General features: G+C 50.3%; 1 protein-coding gene across 4 annotated transcripts in view; it reads left to right on the top strand.

The window, feature by feature from the left end:
- Positions 1-18,965, top strand: part of pde2a (phosphodiesterase 2A) — a 541,714-nt gene that overhangs the window by 429,642 nt on the left and 93,107 nt on the right. For all 4 annotated transcript variants that reach the window (XM_087988442.1, XM_087988444.1, XM_087988443.1 and 1 more), the window contains 2 exons: positions 2,499-2,576; positions 8,799-8,921. In XM_087988442.1, the coding sequence (XP_087844568.1) occupies positions 2,499-2,576; positions 8,799-8,921 (201 nt within the window). The remainder of the gene's footprint in view (positions 1-2,498; positions 2,577-8,798; positions 8,922-18,965) is intronic.

The raw sequence follows: 18,965 nt of genomic DNA, 5'->3' as shown, positions 1-18,965 counted from the left end.
CAACATTTATCAGCAAAGCTGGATTTTTACAAGATTGTAGGTGTAGGTGGATCTTTGAAGGGGAGGCTTGGGATGTCAAACTTGGGGAGTGGGGTGTTGGACTATGGAGTGGAATGTCAGACTCAGCAGCAGGATTCCTGACTGGGGGAGTGGAATATTAATTAGACCGTACTTGTCAAATGTTAGACGGGTGGAGTTGGAGATGGAGAGGGGACAATTTGAATGCAGGCTCGGTAAGTTGATGCTGGCATAGAATACACTGGCCTTACCTCATGCTGCCAACACTATTCTGGTGAGTGTCATAATGAAGCTGGGGAAGGGGCTGCCTCTGGGATAATATCACAGCACCAGAGGCAGCACTAAGATAGGTTCAGAATCCCATCACTCCCCAGTGTTGCAGGGGTCTGTGAACACTGCTGACCCCTCGCTCTCTTCTCCCCCATGATTTCCCCAGCGTCTTCCATAATTACAGACTATCCCACTCTGGCAAGTCCTGGGCAAGGGTCAGTCTACACTGGCCAGAGGTGGAGAGGACCTCACCATTCAGTGCTACCAGGCAGAGTCACCATGGTTTTGTGAAAGGGAGGTTGTGTGTGACCAATCTGTCAGAGTTCTTTGAGCAAGTAACAAGCAAGATGGGTAAAAGGGAACTGTTGGTGCCAGATTTCCAGAAGGCGTTGGATACATTGCCACATCAAATGGCCCTGCATAAAATAAGAAGGTTAACACGTTAATGTGAATATGGGGTTGGTCAGTGACAAAGACGTGGCATAAATGAATCATTTCCAGGTTGGCAAAACATAACAAGGAGAAAGTGAGGACTGCAGGTGTTGGAGACCAGAGTCGAGAGGGTGGTGCTGGAAAAGCACAGCAGGTCAGGCAGCATCCGAGGAGCAGGAGAATTGATGTTTCAGGCATAAGCCCTTCATCAGGAATGAAGCTGTGAGCTGAGGAGGTGGGGGGTGTGGGGGGAGGGGTTGGTGGGGTTGGGGGAAGGTAGCTGAGAGTACGATTGGTGGATGGAGGTTGGGGAGAAGGTGATAGGATGGAGTGAATAGGTGGGAAGGAAGATGGACAGCTCAAGAGGGTGGTGCTGAGTTGGAGGGTTGGATCTGGGATAAGGTGTGGGGGAGGGGAAATGAGGAAACTGGTGAAATCCACATTGATGTCCTGGGGTTGGAGGGTCCCCAGGTTAAATATGAGGTGTTCTTCCTCCAGGCATCAGGTGGTTAGGGTGTGGCGATGTAACAAGAGGTGTGTTACGGTGGGGATCAGTGACAGGGGTCAACCTTTTACGATCGAAAGCAATGATTTGCATGAAGAGACCAAATGAATGGTGGTTAAATTCCCTGAAAGTAGGAAAGTACTTAGACAGGGGGCATAGGGAGACTGCAAGGTCACATAGGATGGGCAAAGTGATGTGGATAATAACATGGAGTGTAGCGTGGGAAATGATGAACCCGTCTACATCAGCAGGGAAGGCATTATATTATTTCAATGTAGAGAGACAACAGGACTCTGAGCTACAGGAGGATCTGGGTGTTCTGGTTAGTACGCAGCCACAGCAAGTGAGTAGGAGGAGACTTTTGTTTTATTTGCTCATGGAATGTGGGCCCAGCATTTATTACCCGTCCCTAGTTGCCCCTTGAGAAGGTGGGGGTGAGCTGCCTTCTTGAACCGCTGCAGTCCGTGTGCTGTAGGTAGACCCACAATGTCCCTTAGGGAGGGAATTCCAAGATTGTGACACAGTGACAGTGAAGGAATGGCGATATATTTCCAAGTCAGGATGGGTCAGAGGGAAACTTGCATAAGACTGCAAGACCATAAAATATAGAAGCCGAATTAGACCATTCAGCCCATCAAGTCTGATCCCCCAATCGTGGCTGATATGTTTCTCAACCCCATTCTGCTGCCTTCTCCCCAGAACCTTTGCAGGGGGTGGTGTTCCTATGTACCTGCTGTCCTTGGGATATCATAATCTGACCACAGAGGCATTGGATTGAACTCCCATCCCCACAGAGTCTTAATTGGGCAGTTCCAACTGGGCACCAGTGGCAGTAGGACACATGAACTCCCACATGCGGGCATTGGGCTGGGTTTCCAGCTTGTGGCAGGTTAACCAACCTCCCCTGTGCCAGCAATCCCCCAGCCTGGGTCCAGGGGGAACAACAGAAGTGTTTGAAAATGAAACCAAACGAAACTGGGAAGGGAGCAGAGGAAAGTGGGACTAATTCCCTGGCACTTACAAAAAGCTAGAACAGATACGATAGGCTGAATGGCCTTTGAGTGAGCTTTAAGATTCTAAGGTTGTACATTTGAACACAGCCACTGGGAGGGCTGGGTTTTGAAAAGGTGAAGGAAGGACTGTGGGAACCACTTCAGTCAGCAAGATTAGTGATGGAAAGGTACACGCTATCTGAGATGATGAACTGTATCGTTACCTTTGTCATTACCAAGTGTGATGCTGATTTTCCAAACATTTCTGTCTCTCCCCGCAGTCGTTATTGTACAAAAAGGTTCATGAAGCCCAGTACAGGAGTCACCTGGCAAATGAAATGATGATGTACCACCTCAAGGTAAGGAAACCTCTGCATGTCCCACGGCACTTACACTCTGACCGTCATCCCAGACTGGGACTGAGGCCTGTACTGTCGGAGGGTCAGTGCTGAGGGAGTGCCGCACTGTCGGAGGGTCAGTGCTGGGGAGTGCCGCACTGTCGGAGGGTCAGTGCTGAGGGAGCGCCGCACTGTCGGAGGGTCAGTGCTGAGGGAGCGCCGCACTGTCACAGGGTCAGTGCTGAGGGAGTGCCGCACTGTCGGAGGGTCAGTGCTGAGGGAGTGCCACACTGTCGGAGGGTCAGTGCTGAGGGAGTGCCGCACTGTCGGAGGGTCAGTGCTGAGGGAGTGCCGCACTGCTGGAGGGTCAGTGCTGAGGGAGCGCCGCACTGTCGGAGGGTCAGTGCTGAGGGAGTGCCGCACTTTCGGAGGGTCAGTGCTGAGGGAGTGCTGCACTGTCGGAGGGTCAGTGCTGAGGGAGTGCTGCACTGTTGGAGGGTCAGTGCTGAGCGAATGGGCACTGTTGGAGGGTCAGTGCTGAGGGAGTGCCGCACTGTCGGAGGGTCAGTGCTGAGGGAGTGCCGCACTGTCGGAGGGTCAGTGCTGAGGGAGTGCTGCACTGTCGGAGGGTCAGTGCTGAGGGAGCGCCACACTGTCGGAGGGTCAGTGCTGAGGGAGTGCTGCACTGTTGGAGGGTCAGTGCTGAGGGAGTGCAGTACTGTCAGAGTGTCAGTGCTGAGGGAGTGCCGCACTGTCGGAGGGTCAGTGCTGAGGGAGCGCCGCACTGTTGGAGGGTCAGTGCTGAGGGAGTGCCGCACTGTCGGAGGGTCAGTGCTGAGGGAGTGCTGCACTGTTGGAGGGTCAGTGCTGAGGGAGTGCAGTACTGTCAGAGTGTCAGTGCTGAGGGAGTGGGCACTGTTGGAGGGTCAGTGCTGAGGGAGTGCCGCACTTTCGGAGGGTCAGTGCTGAGGGAGTGCCGCACTGTCGGTGGGTCAGTGCTGAGGGAGTGCCGCACTGTCGGAGGGTCAGTGCTGAGGGAGTGCTGCACTGACGGAGGGTCAGTGCTGAGGGAGCGCCACACTGTCGGAGGGTCAGTGCTGAGGGAGTGCTGCACTGTTGGAGGGTCAGTGCTGAGGGAGTGCAGTACTGTCAGAGTGTCAGTGCTGAGGGAGTGCTGCACTGTTGGAGGGTCAGTGCTGAGGGAGTGCCGCACTTTCGGAGGGTCAGTGCTGAGGGAGTGCCGCACTGTCGGAGGGTCAGTGCTGAGGGAGTGCCGCACTGTCGGAGGGTCAGTGCTGAGGGAGTGCCGCAATGTCGGAGGGTCAGTGCTGAGGGAGTGCAGCATGTTGGAGGGTCAGTGCTGAGGGAGTGCCGCACTGTCGGAGGGTCAATGCTGAGGGAGTGTCGCAATGTTGGAGGGTCAGTGCTGAGGGAGTGCCGCACTGTCGGAGGGTCAGTGCTGAGGGAGTGCCGCACTGTCGGAGGGTCAGTGCTGAAGGAGCGCCGCACTGTCGGAGGGTCAGTGCTGAGGGAGTGCTGCACTGTCGGAGGGTCAGTGCTGAAGGAGCGCCGCACTGTCGGAGAGTCAGTGCTGAAGGAGCGCCGCACTGTTGGAGGGTCAGTGCTGAGGGAGTGTCGCAATGTTGGAGGGTCAGTGCTGAGGGAGTGTCGCAATGTTGGAGGGTCAGTGCTGAGGGAGCGCCGCACTGTCGGAGGGTCAGTGCTGAGGGAGTGCCGCACTGTCGGAGGGTCAGTGCTGAGGGAGTGCCGCACTGTCGGAGGGTCAGTGCTGAAGGAGTGCTGCACTGTCGGAGGGTCAGTGCTGAGGGAGCGCCACACTGTCGGAGGGTCAGTGCTGAGGGAGTGCTGCACTGTTGGAGGGTCAGTGCTGAGCGAATGGGCACTGTTGGAGGGTCAGTGCTGAGGGAGTGCAGTACTGTCAGAGTGTCAGTGCTGAGGGAGTGGGCACTGTTGGAGGGTCAGTGCTGAGGGAGTGCCGCACTGTCAGAGTGTCAGTGCTGAGGGAGTGGGCACTGTCGGAGGGTCAGTGCTGAGGGAGTGCTGCACTGTCGGAGGGTCAGTGCTGAGGGAGTGGGCACTGTTGGAGGGTCAGTGCTGAGGGAGTGCCACACTGTCGGAGGGTCAGTGCTGAGGGAGTGCCGCACTGTCAGAGGGTCAGTGCTGAGGGAGTGCCGCACTGTCAGAGGGTCAGTGCTGAGGGAGCGTTGCACTGTCGGAGGGTCAGTGCTGAGGGAGTGCTGCACTGTCGGAGGGTCAGTGCTGAGGGAGCGCCGCACATGTTGGAGGGTCAGTGCTGAGGGAGTGCAGCACTGTCGGAGGGTCAGTGCTGAGGGAGTGCCGCACTGTCGGAGGGTCAGTGCTGAGGGAGTAGGCACTGTCGGAGGGTCAGTGCTGAAGGAGTGCCGCACTGTCAGAGGGTCAGTGCTGAGGGAGTGCTGCACTGTCGGAGGGTCAGGGCTGAGGGAGTGGGCACTGTCAGAGGGTCAGTGCTGAGGGAGTGGGCACTGTCAGAGGGTCAGTGCTGAGGGTGTGGGCACTGTTGCAGGGTCAGTGCTGAGGGAGTGGGCACTGTCGGAGGGTCAGTGCTGAGGGAGTGCTGCACTGTCGGAGGGTCAGTGCTGAGGGAGCGCCACACTGTCGGAGGGTCAGTGCTGAGGGAGTGCTGCACTGTTGGAGGGTCAGTGCTGAGGGAGTGCAGTACTGTCAGAGTGTCAGTGCTGAGGGAGTGCCGCACTGTCGGAGGGTCAGTGCTGAGGGAGCGCCGCACTGTTGGAGGGTCAGTGCTGAGGGAGTGCCGCACTGTCGGAGGGTCAGTGCTGAGGGAGTGCTGCACTGTTGGAGGGTCAGTGCTGAGGGAGTGCAGTACTGTCAGAGTGTCAGTGCTGAGGGAGTGGGCACTGTTGGAGGGTCAGTGCTGAGGGAGTGCCGCACTTTCGGAGGGTCAGTGCTGAGGGAGTGCCGCACTGTCGGTGGGTCAGTGCTGAGGGAGTGCCGCACTGTCGGAGGGTCAGTGCTGAGGGAGTGCTGCACTGACGGAGGGTCAGTGCTGAGGGAGCGCCACACTGTCGGAGGGTCAGTGCTGAGGGAGTGCTGCACTGTTGGAGGGTCAGTGCTGAGGGAGTGCAGTACTGTCAGAGTGTCAGTGCTGAGGGAGTGCTGCACTGTTGGAGGGTCAGTGCTGAGGGAGTGCCGCACTTTCGGAGGGTCAGTGCTGAGGGAGTGCCGCACTGTCGGAGGGTCAGTGCTGAGGGAGTGCCGCACTGTCGGAGGGTCAGTGCTGAGGGAGTGCCGCAATGTCGGAGGGTCAGTGCTGAGGGAGTGCAGCATGTCGGAGGGTCAGTGCTGAGGGAGTGCCGCACTGTCGGAGGGTCAATGCTGAGGGAGTGTCGCAATGTTGGAGGGTCAGTGCTGAGGGAGTGCCGCACTGTCGGAGGGTCAGTGCTGAGGGAGTGCCGCACTGTCGGAGGGTCAGTGCTGAAGGAGCGCCGCACTGTCGGAGGGTCAGTGCTGAGGGAGTGCTGCACTGTCGGAGGGTCAGTGCTGAAGGAGCGCCGCACTGTCGGAGAGTCAGTGCTGAAGGAGCGCCGCACTGTTGGAGGGTCAGTGCTGAGGGAGTGTCGCAATGTTGGAGGGTCAGTGCTGAGGGAGTGTCGCAATGTTGGAGGGTCAGTGCTGAGGGAGCGCCGCACTGTCGGAGGGTCAGTGCTGAGGGAGTGCCGCACTGTCGGAGGGTCAGTGCTGAGGGAGTGCCGCACTGTCGGAGGGTCAGTGCTGAAGGAGTGCTGCACTGTCGGAGGGTCAGTGCTGAGGGAGCGCCACACTGTCGGAGGGTCAGTGCTGAGGGAGTGCTGCACTGTTGGAGGGTCAGTGCTGAGCGAATGGGCACTGTTGGAGGGTCAGTGCTGAGGGAGTGCAGTACTGTCAGAGTGTCAGTGCTGAGGGAGTGGGCACTGTTGGAGGGTCAGTGCTGAGGGAGTGCCGCACTGTCAGAGTGTCAGTGCTGAGGGAGTGGGCACTGTCGGAGGGTCAGTGCTGAGGGAGTGCTGCACTGTCGGAGGGTCAGTGCTGAGGGAGTGGGCACTGTTGGAGGGTCAGTGCTGAGGGAGTGCCACACTGTCGGAGGGTCAGTGCTGAGGGAGTGCCGCACTGTCAGAGGGTCAGTGCTGAGGGAGTGCCGCACTGTCAGAGGGTCAGTGCTGAGGGAGCGTTGCACTGTCGGAGGGTCAGTGCTGAGGGAGTGCTGCACTGTCGGAGGGTCAGTGCTGAGGGAGCGCCGCACATGTTGGAGGGTCAGTGCTGAGGGAGTGCAGCACTGTCGGAGGGTCAGTGCTGAGGGAGTGCCGCACTGTCGGAGGGTCAGTGCTGAGGGAGTAGGCACTGTCGGAGGGTCAGTGCTGAAGGAGTGCCGCACTGTCAGAGGGTCAGTGCTGAGGGAGTGCTGCACTGTCGGAGGGTCAGGGCTGAGGGAGTGGGCACTGTCAGAGGGTCAGTGCTGAGGGAGTGGGCACTGTCAGAGGGTCAGTGCTGAGGGTGTGGGCACTGTTGCAGGGTCAGTGCTGAGGTTGTGGGCACTGTCGGAGGGTCAGTGCTGAGGGAGTGCTGCACTGTTAGAGGGTCAGTGCGGAGGGAGTGGGCACTGTTGGAGGGTCAGTGCTGAGGGTGTGGGCACTGTCGGAGGGTCAGTGCTGAAGGAGTGCCGCACTGTCGGAAGGTCAGTGCTGAGGGAGTGCCGCACTGTCGGAAGGTCAGTGCTGAAGGAGTGCCGACTGTCGGAAGGTCAGTGCTGAGGGTGTGCCGCACTGTCAGAGGGTCAGTGCTGAAGGAGTGCCGCACTGTCGGAAGGTCAGTGCTGAGGGAGTGCCGCACTGTCAGAGGGTCAGTGCTGAAGGAGTGCCGCACTGTCGGAAGGTCAGTGCTGAGGGAGTGCCGCACTGTCAGAGGGTCAGTGCTGAAGGAGTGCCGCACTGTCGGAAGGTCAGTGCTGAGGGAGTGCCGCACTGTGGGAGGGTCAGTGCTGAGGGAGCGCCGCACTATCAGAGGGTCAGTGCTGAAGGAGTGCCGCACTGTCGGAAGGTCAGTGCTGAGGGTGTGCCGCACTGTCAGAGGGTCAGTGCTGAAGGAGTGCCGCACTGTCGGAAGGTCAGTGCTGAGGGAGTGCCGCACTGTCGGAGGGTCAGTACTGAGGGAGTGCCACACTGTCGGCAGGTCAGTGCCCCTCCCCCCCCCGCCTTGAACACATCAGCTCAACATGCCTCTGACACGTTTCCAGGTAGTGCACTCTAAAACCAAACGAGGGTCAGGTTAGCTCAGTTGGCTGGATGGCCAGTGAATAACATTAACGGTGTGGGTTTAATTCCTGCACCAACTGAGGTCACCATGAGGGTCTCTCCTTCTCAACCTTCCCCTTGCCTGATGCGTGATGACCTTTTGATTAAACCACTCCTCGTCATCTCTCGCTAACGAGAGAGCAGGGCCATGGCCTTTGACTCTACTCACGCGTAAAAACAAATTCCCACGTTACTTCTTTTGCAAAATGCTTTTAAATCTGAGCCCCACTGGATCCTTCTCCAAACAGGAACAACTTTACTCTCACTCCTGATTTTAAAAACCGTTATCCCAGCTTTCTCCTCTCCAGGGAGAAGAATCCCAATTTCTTCAAACTACCCTCACCACAGAAGTACCTCATCACTGATGTCAATCACTTCTGCACTCTCTCCCTCCAATGCAGTCCCATCTTTCCTGTCATGTGATTCCAATGGTGCAGTTATCCCGCTGAGGTATCACTGGCACCTTTAGATGCAGAGCTGTAAACTGAGTCAGAACCATCGATGGTTGCCTCATTTTAAACGCAGCGTCCCTCAGTCCTGCCCCTTCAGTTGCCCAGTGATGGAAACGGGGACGTGTGCCCCAGAATCAGAGGGGCACAGATCTGTCTGCGCGTAGCAGTGCTGGAGGAGATTGCAATGATAGGGAGGGAGTGAGGGATTTGAAACCAAAGGTAAGACTTTGCAATTCCAGGCACTGCCTTGACACCGTGTGTGGGACTGGGTGTGAGTTAGGAGGAAGGGAGCAGAGTTTTGACTGAGCTGAAGGTTATGGAGGCTGGAAGATGTGGTTGGAATGGATTGAGTGCACAAGCTGAGGAGGTTCCAGGTGATCGATGGTCATTTTGGACCATTTGGAGTTCCCTCCTGCTGCTAACGGATCGTGTCTTCCATGCAGGTTACAAACGATGAGGTTGTGAAAATGCTGAGGTACGGGATACAACCAGCGGACGAGATCCATCCAGACTTTTCCAAATTCTCCTTCACTCCCCGCTCGATCCCTGAGGAAAACACGACCATGGTAGGTTTATCACTGCATCTCCCAAAACACATCACTCAACAGAAGAAGGTCACATTCTTTCCCCAGAGACTGGTGAGAGTGTAGACCCCGCTCTCCAAGGTGTACTTGAGAGGGAGACCCATTGAAAGGGAATCTAGCTCAGCACACACCGGGGCAAAGGAATAGAGGAGTTATCAAGCTGTGGGCCAGTCTGAAGCTTGAATGGTACATAAGACCAGCCTGGACAGGTCGGGCCGAATGGTCTGTTCCTCTGCTGTGTTCATGAGGAATGTTGGGAGCACCTGTATCTATTGGAGTTGAGAACAGTCAGAGGTGATCTTAGTGGGATGTGTACGATCCTTGAGAGGGCTTGACAGGGTAGCTGATGGGGGTGTGTGTACAGGGAGGGAGACCAAAAGACCGTAAGACCAAAACACATAGGAGCCAAAGTGGACTATTCGGCCCATCAAGTCCGTTCCGTCACTCAATGAGATCATGGCCAATATCACAATCCTCAACTCCACTTTGCTGCCTTTTCCTCATAACCCTGGATTCCCGATCCTGATTAACAATCCCTCTCTCTCAGCCTTGAATAGACTCAATGGCCCAGCCTCGACGGTCCTCTGTAGTAAAGAATTCCACAGATTCACTCCCCACAGAGGGAGGAAATTCTTCCTCATCCCTGTCTGAAATTGGTGCCCCTTTATTCTGAGACTGCCCTCTGGTCTTAGACTTGCCCATGAGGGGAAACATCCTCCCAACCATGACCCTGTCAAGCCCCTTAATAATCTGGGACATTCCAATGAAATCACCTCTCACTCTTCAAAACACAGACTCAAAAATGGAATTGAAAACATCTTGGATATTATCTGATGGCAGATGGGCTGAAAGGCCTCCTCCTGCTCCTATTTCTTTCATTCTTGAGTTTTATTCCACGAAACTTGATATAAATCCAGCAACCAGTGTAACATTAGCCTTCATCTTGAAGGTGGAAACAAAGTTGAAAAATTGTGACTGATTCAAGCATCAAATTTGGGTCTGATTTGTCCATGTGACAGCGAACTCTTTGGCTGACTCATTGATGACCAACCCATCTCTTGTTTTGCCGCAGTTCCAGCTGAGGCACCTTAGGACGGTGGAAAGGTGTTATGTAAATATATGTTGTTAGTGGAATGAGATGATGTTTGGCACCGACTCACATGGAGCTGTGGAATTGAGAGCTTGATGAGAGGGAGGGTGAGGGTGAAAGGGAGATGGACGGGGAGTCTGAGACAGGAACTTGCAGAGCCTCGGACCCAGGCAGCTGAAGGCATGCCTCACTCAGGAGAGAAAAACTGCACCTTTTACCAACCCAGAACCTCCCAACTCATGGGCATCGATTCTCAGTTTTGGAAAGTCTCAATAAAATTCACTGTCATGAAATAACTTCAACTCACCCTCATGTTGCCAAACATCCAACATGATCCGAGATGATCCATTTACAGATTAGCTCATTATGTCTGAGGTGGGAGGAATCCCTGTCTGTATGTCATCCCACAACAGACATTTAAAAAATCTTAGACCCGAGTACTGATAAAGCCAATTTTATAGGTTAATAATCAGTTTATATTAACTGAAATGCAAATTTGCCAATTTCTTTAATGAACAATTAAATCATTCCTTTGGTGTACACTTAATAATGATGCTAAGCTTATACACACATACACATACTGTAACTCTCACACTCATACTGTCACTCTCTCTCACACACAGACATACTGTAACTCACACACACACACTGTAACTCTCTCTCACACACACATACTGTAACTCGCTCTCACACACGCGGTAACTCTCTCACACGCACTCTGGAACTCACACACACACAGTAACTCTCTCACACACACATACTGTAACACTCACTCACACACACACTATCTCTCTCACATACACTGTAACTCTCTCACACACACACATACTGTAACTCTCTCTCTCACCCACATACTGTAACTCTCACATGCACACATAGTGTAACTCTCTCACACACATACTGTAACTCTCTCACACAAACACACTGGAACTCTCACACACACACTGTTAACTCTCTCTCATACACACAAACTATAACTCTCTCACACACACTTAGTGTAACTCTCTCTCACACACACACTGTAACTCTCTCTCACACATACTGTAACTCTCACACACACACACACATATTGTAAGTCTCTCTCTCACACACACATACTATAACTCTCTCTCTCATACACACATAATTTAACTCTTTCTCTCTCACACACACATATTGTAACTCTCTCTCACACACATATATACTGTCACACTCTCACACACACTGTAACTCTCTCACAAACACACCCTGTAAATCTCTCACACACTGTAACACTCTCTCACACACATACTGTAACTCTCTCTCACACACACACTAACTCTCTCACACACACACACCGTAACTCTCTCTCTCACACACATACTGTAACTCACACACACACACTGTAACTCTCTCTCACCCTCACACTGTAACTCTCTCACACACACACACCATAACTCTCTCTCTCTCACACACATACTGTAACTCTCTCTGACACACACTGTAACTCTCTCTGAAACACACACATACTAACTCTCTCTCTCACACACACACTGTAACTCTCTCTCTCACACACACACACATAACTGTATCTCTCTCACACACACTAACTCTATCACACACACACTGTAACTCAGTCTCATACACACATTGTGTAACTCTCTCTCACACACACATACTGTCACTCTCTCACTCACACACAGTAACTCTCTCACACACACATACTGTAACTCTCTCACACACACACTGTAACTCTCTCTCACACACACTAACTCTCTCACACACACACACTGTAACTCACACACACACCTTAACTCTCACACACACACATACTGTAACTCTCTCTCACACACACATCCTAACTCTCTCTCACACACATACTGTAACTCTCACACACACACACTGTAACTCTCTCACACACACACAGTCACTCTTTCACACACAGACACTGTAACTCTCCCTCTCACACACACAGACATACTGTAACTCTCTCTCACACACATCCTAACTCTCTCTCACACACACATACTGTAACTCTCTCTCACACACACACATACTGTAACTCTCTCACACAAACACTGTAACTCTCACTCACACACACATACTGTAACTCTCATACACACACACAAACTCTCTCTCTCACACTCATACTGTAACTCTCTCTCACACACACACTGTAGCTCTCTCTCACACACACTGTAACTCTCTCTCTCACACACACACATTTACTGTAACTCTCTCTCACACACACATTAACTCTCTCTCACACACACACTGTAACTTTCTCACGCACACATACTGTAACTCTCTCTCACACACACACATACTGTAACTCTCTCACACACACACTGTAACTCTCTCTCACACACACATACTGTAACTCTCTCACAAACACACATACTGTAACTCTCACACACACACTGTAACACTCTCTCACACACACACTGTAACTCCCTCTCTCACACATACATTGTAACTCTCTCTCTCTCACACACACATACTTGTAACTCACTCTCACATGCACTGTAACTCTCTCACACACACATACTGTAACTCTCTCTCACACACACATACTGTTACTCTTTCTCTCTCACACACACACTGTAACTCTTTCTCTCACACATGCACACAATAACTCTCTCACACACACACTGTAACTCTCTTTCACATACACTGTAACTCTCTCTCATACACACATACTGTAACTCTCTCACACACACATACTGTCACTCTCTCACTCACACACAGTAACTCTCTCACACACACATACTGTAACTCTCTCACACACACATACTGTTACTCTTTCTCTCTCTCACACACACACATACTGTAACTCTCTCTCTCACACACACCGTAACTCTCTCTCTCACACACACACACTGTAACTCTCACACACACACTGTAACTCTCTCTCACACTCACACTGTAACTCTCTCTCTCTCACACACACACACACTCTAACTCTCTCTCTCTCACACACATACACATAACTGTATCTCTCTCTCACACACTCTGGATCACACACACTGTAACTCAGTCTCATACACACATTGTGTAACTCTCTCTCACACACATACTGTCACTCTCTCACTCACACACAGTAACTCTCTCACACACACATACTGTAACTCTCTCACACACACTCTGTAACTCTCTCTCACACACATACTGTAACTCACTCTCTCACACACACATACTGTAACTCTCTCACTCACACACAGTAACTCTCTCACACACACATACTGTAACTCTCACTCACACACAGTAACTCTCTCACACACACATACTGTAACTCTCTCACTCACACACAGTAACTCTCTCACATGCACATACTGTAACTCTCTCACGCACACACTGTAACTCTCTCACACACACATACTGTAACTCTCTCTCACACACATACTGCAACTCTCTCTCACACACACATCCTAACTCTCTCTCACACACACATACTGTAATTCTCACACACACATACTGTAACTCTCTCTCACACACACACATACTGTAACTCTCTCACTCACACACAGTAACTCTCTCACACACACATACTGTAACTCTCTCTCACACACACACAGTCACTCTCTCACACACAGACACTTTAACTCTCCCTCTCACACACAGAGACATACTGCAACTCTCTCTCACACACATCCTAACTCTCTCTCACACACACATACTGTAATTCTCACACACACATACTGTAAGTCTCTCACACACACACACAGTCACTCTCTCACACACAGACACTGTAACTCTCCCTCTCTCACACACAGACATACTGTAACTCTCTCTCACACACATCCTAACTCTCTCTCACACACATATACTCTAACTCCCTCACACACATACTGTAACTCTCTCACACACACATACTGTAACTCTCTCACTCACACACACACAAACTCTCTCTCTCACACACACACTGTAACTCTGTCTCACACACATAATGTAACTCTCTCACAAACACACATACTGTAACTCTCACACACACTGTAGCTCTCTCTCACACACACTGTAACTCTCTCTCTCACACACACACATTTACTGTAACTCTCTCTCACACACACATTAACTCTCTCTCACACACACACTGTAACTTTCTCACGCACACATACTGTAACTCTCTCTCACACACACACATACTGTAACTCTCTCACACACACACTGTAACTCTCTCTCACACACACATACTGTAACTCTCTCACAAACACACATACTGTAACTCTCACACACACACTGTAACACTCTCTCACACACACACTGTAACTCCCTCTCTCACACATACACTGTAACTCTCTCTCTCTCACACACACATACTTGTAACTCACTCTCACATGCACTGTAACTCTCTCACACACACATACTGTAACTCTCTCTCACACACACATACTGTTACTCTTTCTCTCTCACACACACACTGTAACTCTTTCTCTCACACATGCACACAATAACTCTCTCACACACACACTGTAACTCTCTTTCACATACACTGTAACTCTCTCTCATACACACATACTGTAACTCTCTCACACACACATACTGTCACTCTCTCACTCACACACAGTAACTCTCTCACACACACATACTGTAACTCTCTCACACACACATACTGTTACTCTTTCTCTCTCTCACACACACACATACTGTAACTCTCTCTCTCACACACACCGTAACTCTCTCTCTCACACACACACACTGTAACTCTCACACACACACTGTAACTCTCTCTCACACTCACACTGTAACTCTCTCTCTCTCACACACACACACACTCTAACTCTCTCTCTCTCACACACATACACATAACTGTATCTCTCTCTCACACACTCTGGATCACACACACTGTAACTCAGTCTCATACACACATTGTGTAACTCTCTCTCACACACATACTGTCACTCTCTCACTCACACACAGTAACTCTCTCACACACACATACTGTAACTCTCTCACACACACTCTGTAACTCTCTCTCACACACATACTGTAACTCACTCTCTCACACACACATACTGTAACTCTCTCACTCACACACAGTAACTCTCTCACACACACATACTGTAACTCTCACTCACACACAGTAACTCTCTCACACACACATACTGTAACTCTCTCACGCACACACTGTAACTCTCTCTCACACACAAATACTGTAACTCTCTCTCACACACGCCTTAACTCTCTCTCACACCCATACTGCAACTCTCTCTCACACACACATCCTAACTCTCTCTCACACACACATACTGTAATTCTCACACACACATACTGTAACTCTCTCACACACACACACAGTCACTCTCTCACACACAGACACTGTAACTCTCCCTCTCTCACACACAGACATACTGTAACTCTCTCTCACACACATCCTAACTCTCTCTCACACACATATACTCTAACTCCCTCACACACATACTGTAACTCTCTCACACACACATACTGTAACTCTCTCACTCACACACACACAAACTCTCTCTCTCACACACACACTGTAACTCTGTCTCACACACATAATGTAACTCTCTCACAAACACACATACTGTAACTCTCACACACACTGTAACTCCCTCTCACACACACACACTGTAACTCTCTCTCACACACATGCACTGTAACTCTCTCACACACACATACTGTAACTCTCTCTCACACACACATACTAACTCTCTCTCACACACACACTGTAACTCTTTCTCTCTCACACACACGCACACATACTCTCTCACACACATACTGTCACTCTCTCACTCACACACAGTAACTCTCTCACGCACACATACTGTTACTCTCTCTCACACACACACGCACACACACTGTAACTCTCTCTCACACACACTGTAACTCTCTCTCATACACATATACGTAACTCTCTCACACACACATACTGTTACTCTCTCTCACACACACATACTGTTACTCTTTCTCTCACACACACGCACATACTGTAACTCTCTCTCACATGCACTGTAACTCTCTCTCTCACACATACTGTCACTCTCTCACTCACACACAGTAACTCTCTCACACACACATACTGTCACTCTCTCACACACACATACTGTTACTCTTTCTCTCTCTCACACACACACACATACTGTAACTCTCTCTCTCACACACACCGTAACTCTCTCTCTCACACACACACACTGTAACTCTCACACACACACTGTAACTCTCTCTCACACTCACACTGTAACTCTCTCTCTCTCACACACACACACACTCTAACTCTCTCTCTCTCACACACATACACATAACTGTATCTCTCTCACACACACTCTGGATCACACACACTGTAACTCAGTCTCATACACACATTGTGTAACTCTCTCTCACACACATACTGTCACTCTCTCACTCACACACAGTAACTCTCTCACACACACATACTGTAACTCTCTCACACACACTCTGTAACTCTCTCTCACACACATACTGTAACTCACTCTCTCACACACACATACTGTAACTCTCTCACTCACACACAGTAACTCTCTCACACACACATACTGTAACTCTCTGTCTCATACACACTGTAACTCTCTCTCACACACATACTGTAACTCTCTCTCTCACACACACTGTAGCTCTCTCTGATACACACATATTGTAACTCTCTCTCACACACAGTAACTCTCTCACACACACACAGTAACTCTCTCACACACACACACTGTAACTCTCACTCACACACAGTAACTCTCTCACATGCACACACTGTAACTCTCTCACGCACACACTGTAACTCTCTCTCACACACAAATACTGTAACTCTCTCTCACACACACCTTACCTCTCTCTCACACACATACTGCAACTCTCTCTCACACACACATCCTAACTCTCTCTCACACACACATACTGTAATTCTCACACACATACTGTAACTCTCTCTCACACACACACAGTCACTCTCTCACACACAGACACTGTAACTCTCCCACTCACACACAGAGACATACTGTAACTCTCTCTCACACTCACACTGTAACTCTCTCTCTCACACACACACACACACACACTCTAACTCTCTCTCTCTCACACACATACACATAACTGTATCTCTCTCTCACACACTCTGGATCACACACACTGTAACTCAGTCTCATACACACATTGTGTAACTCTCTCTCACACACATACTGTCACTCTCTCACTCACACACAGTAACTCTCTCACACACACATACTGTAACTCTCACACACACTCTGTAACTCTCTCTCACACACACACTGTAACTCTCTCTCTCACACACACATACTCTAACTCTCTCACTCACACACAGTAACTCTCTCACACACACATACTGTAACTCTCTCACTCACACACAGTAACTCTCTCTCACACACATACTGTAACTCTCTCACGCACACACTGTAACTCTCTCTCACACACACACACACTGTAACTCTCTCTCACACACAAATACTGTAACTCTCTCTCACACACGCCTTAACTCTCTCTCACACCCATACTGCAACTCTCTCTCACACACACATACTGTAATTCTCACACACACATACTGTAACTCTCTCACACACACACACAGTCACTCTCTCACACACAGACACTGTAACTCTCCCTCTCTCACACACAGACATACTGTAACTCTCTCTCACACACATCCTAACTCTCTCTCACACACATATACTCTAACTCCCTCACACACATACTGTAACTCTCTCACACACACATACTGTAACTCTCTCACTCACACACACACAAACTCTCTCTCTCTCACACACACTGTAACTCTCTCTCACACACATAATGTAACTCTCTCACAAACACACATACTGTAACTCTCACACACACTGTAACTCCCTCTCTCACACACACACTGTAACTCTCTCTCTCACACACACACACTGTAACTCTCTCTCACACACATGCACTGTAACTCTCTCACATACACATACTGTAACTCTCTCTCACACACACATACTAACTCTCTCTCACACACACACTGTAACTCTTTCTCTCTCACACACACACGCACACATACTCTCTCACACACATACTGTCACTCTCACTCACACACAGTAACTCTCTCACGCACACATACTGTTACTCTCTCTCACACACACACGCACACACACTGTAACTCTCTCTCACACACACTGTAACTCTCTCTCATACACATATACGTAACTCTCTCTCACACACTTACTGTCACTCTCTCACTCACACACAGTAACTCTCTCACACACACATACTGTTACTCTCTCTCACACACACATACTGTTACTCTTTCTCTCACACACACGCACATACTGTAACTCTCTCTCACACACACACTGTAACACTCTCTCACACACATACTGTAACTCTCTCTCTCACACACACTAACTCTCTCTCACACACACACACTGTAACTCTCTCACAAACACACATACTGTAACTCTCTCACAAACACACATACTGTAACTCTCTCGCACACACTGTAACACTCTCTCACACACACACTGAAACTCCCTCTCTCACACACACACTGAAACGCCCTCTCTCACACACACTCATTTACTGTAACTCTCTCTCACACACACTGTAATTTTCTCACGCACACATACTATAACTCTCTCACACACACACACATACTGTAACTCTCTCACACACACACTGTAACTCTCTCTCACACACACATACTGTAACTCTCTCACACACACATACTGTAACTCTCACACACACACTGTAACACTCTCTCTCACACACACTGTAACTCCCTCTCACACACACACACTGTTACTCTTTCTCTCATACACACACACACACACACACACACACATACTCTCTCACACACACACTGTAACTCTCTCTCACACACACTGTAACTCTCTCTCATACACATATACTGTAACTCTCTCTCACACACACATACTGTCACTCTCTCACACACACATACTGTTACTCTTTCTCTCTCTCACACACACCGTAACTCTCTCTCTCACACACACACACACTGTAACTCTCACACA

This window comes from Chiloscyllium plagiosum, unplaced genomic scaffold (genome assembly GCF_037043375.1).
Source record: "Chiloscyllium plagiosum isolate Xiang-an unplaced genomic scaffold, Cpla_swu_hap1 HiC_scaffold_6, whole genome shotgun sequence".
Taxonomy (NCBI): domain Eukaryota; kingdom Metazoa; phylum Chordata; class Chondrichthyes; order Orectolobiformes; family Hemiscylliidae; genus Chiloscyllium; species Chiloscyllium plagiosum.
The sequence above is the reverse complement of the archived record's forward strand: the minus strand, read 5'-3'. Positions and strand labels throughout refer to the sequence as shown.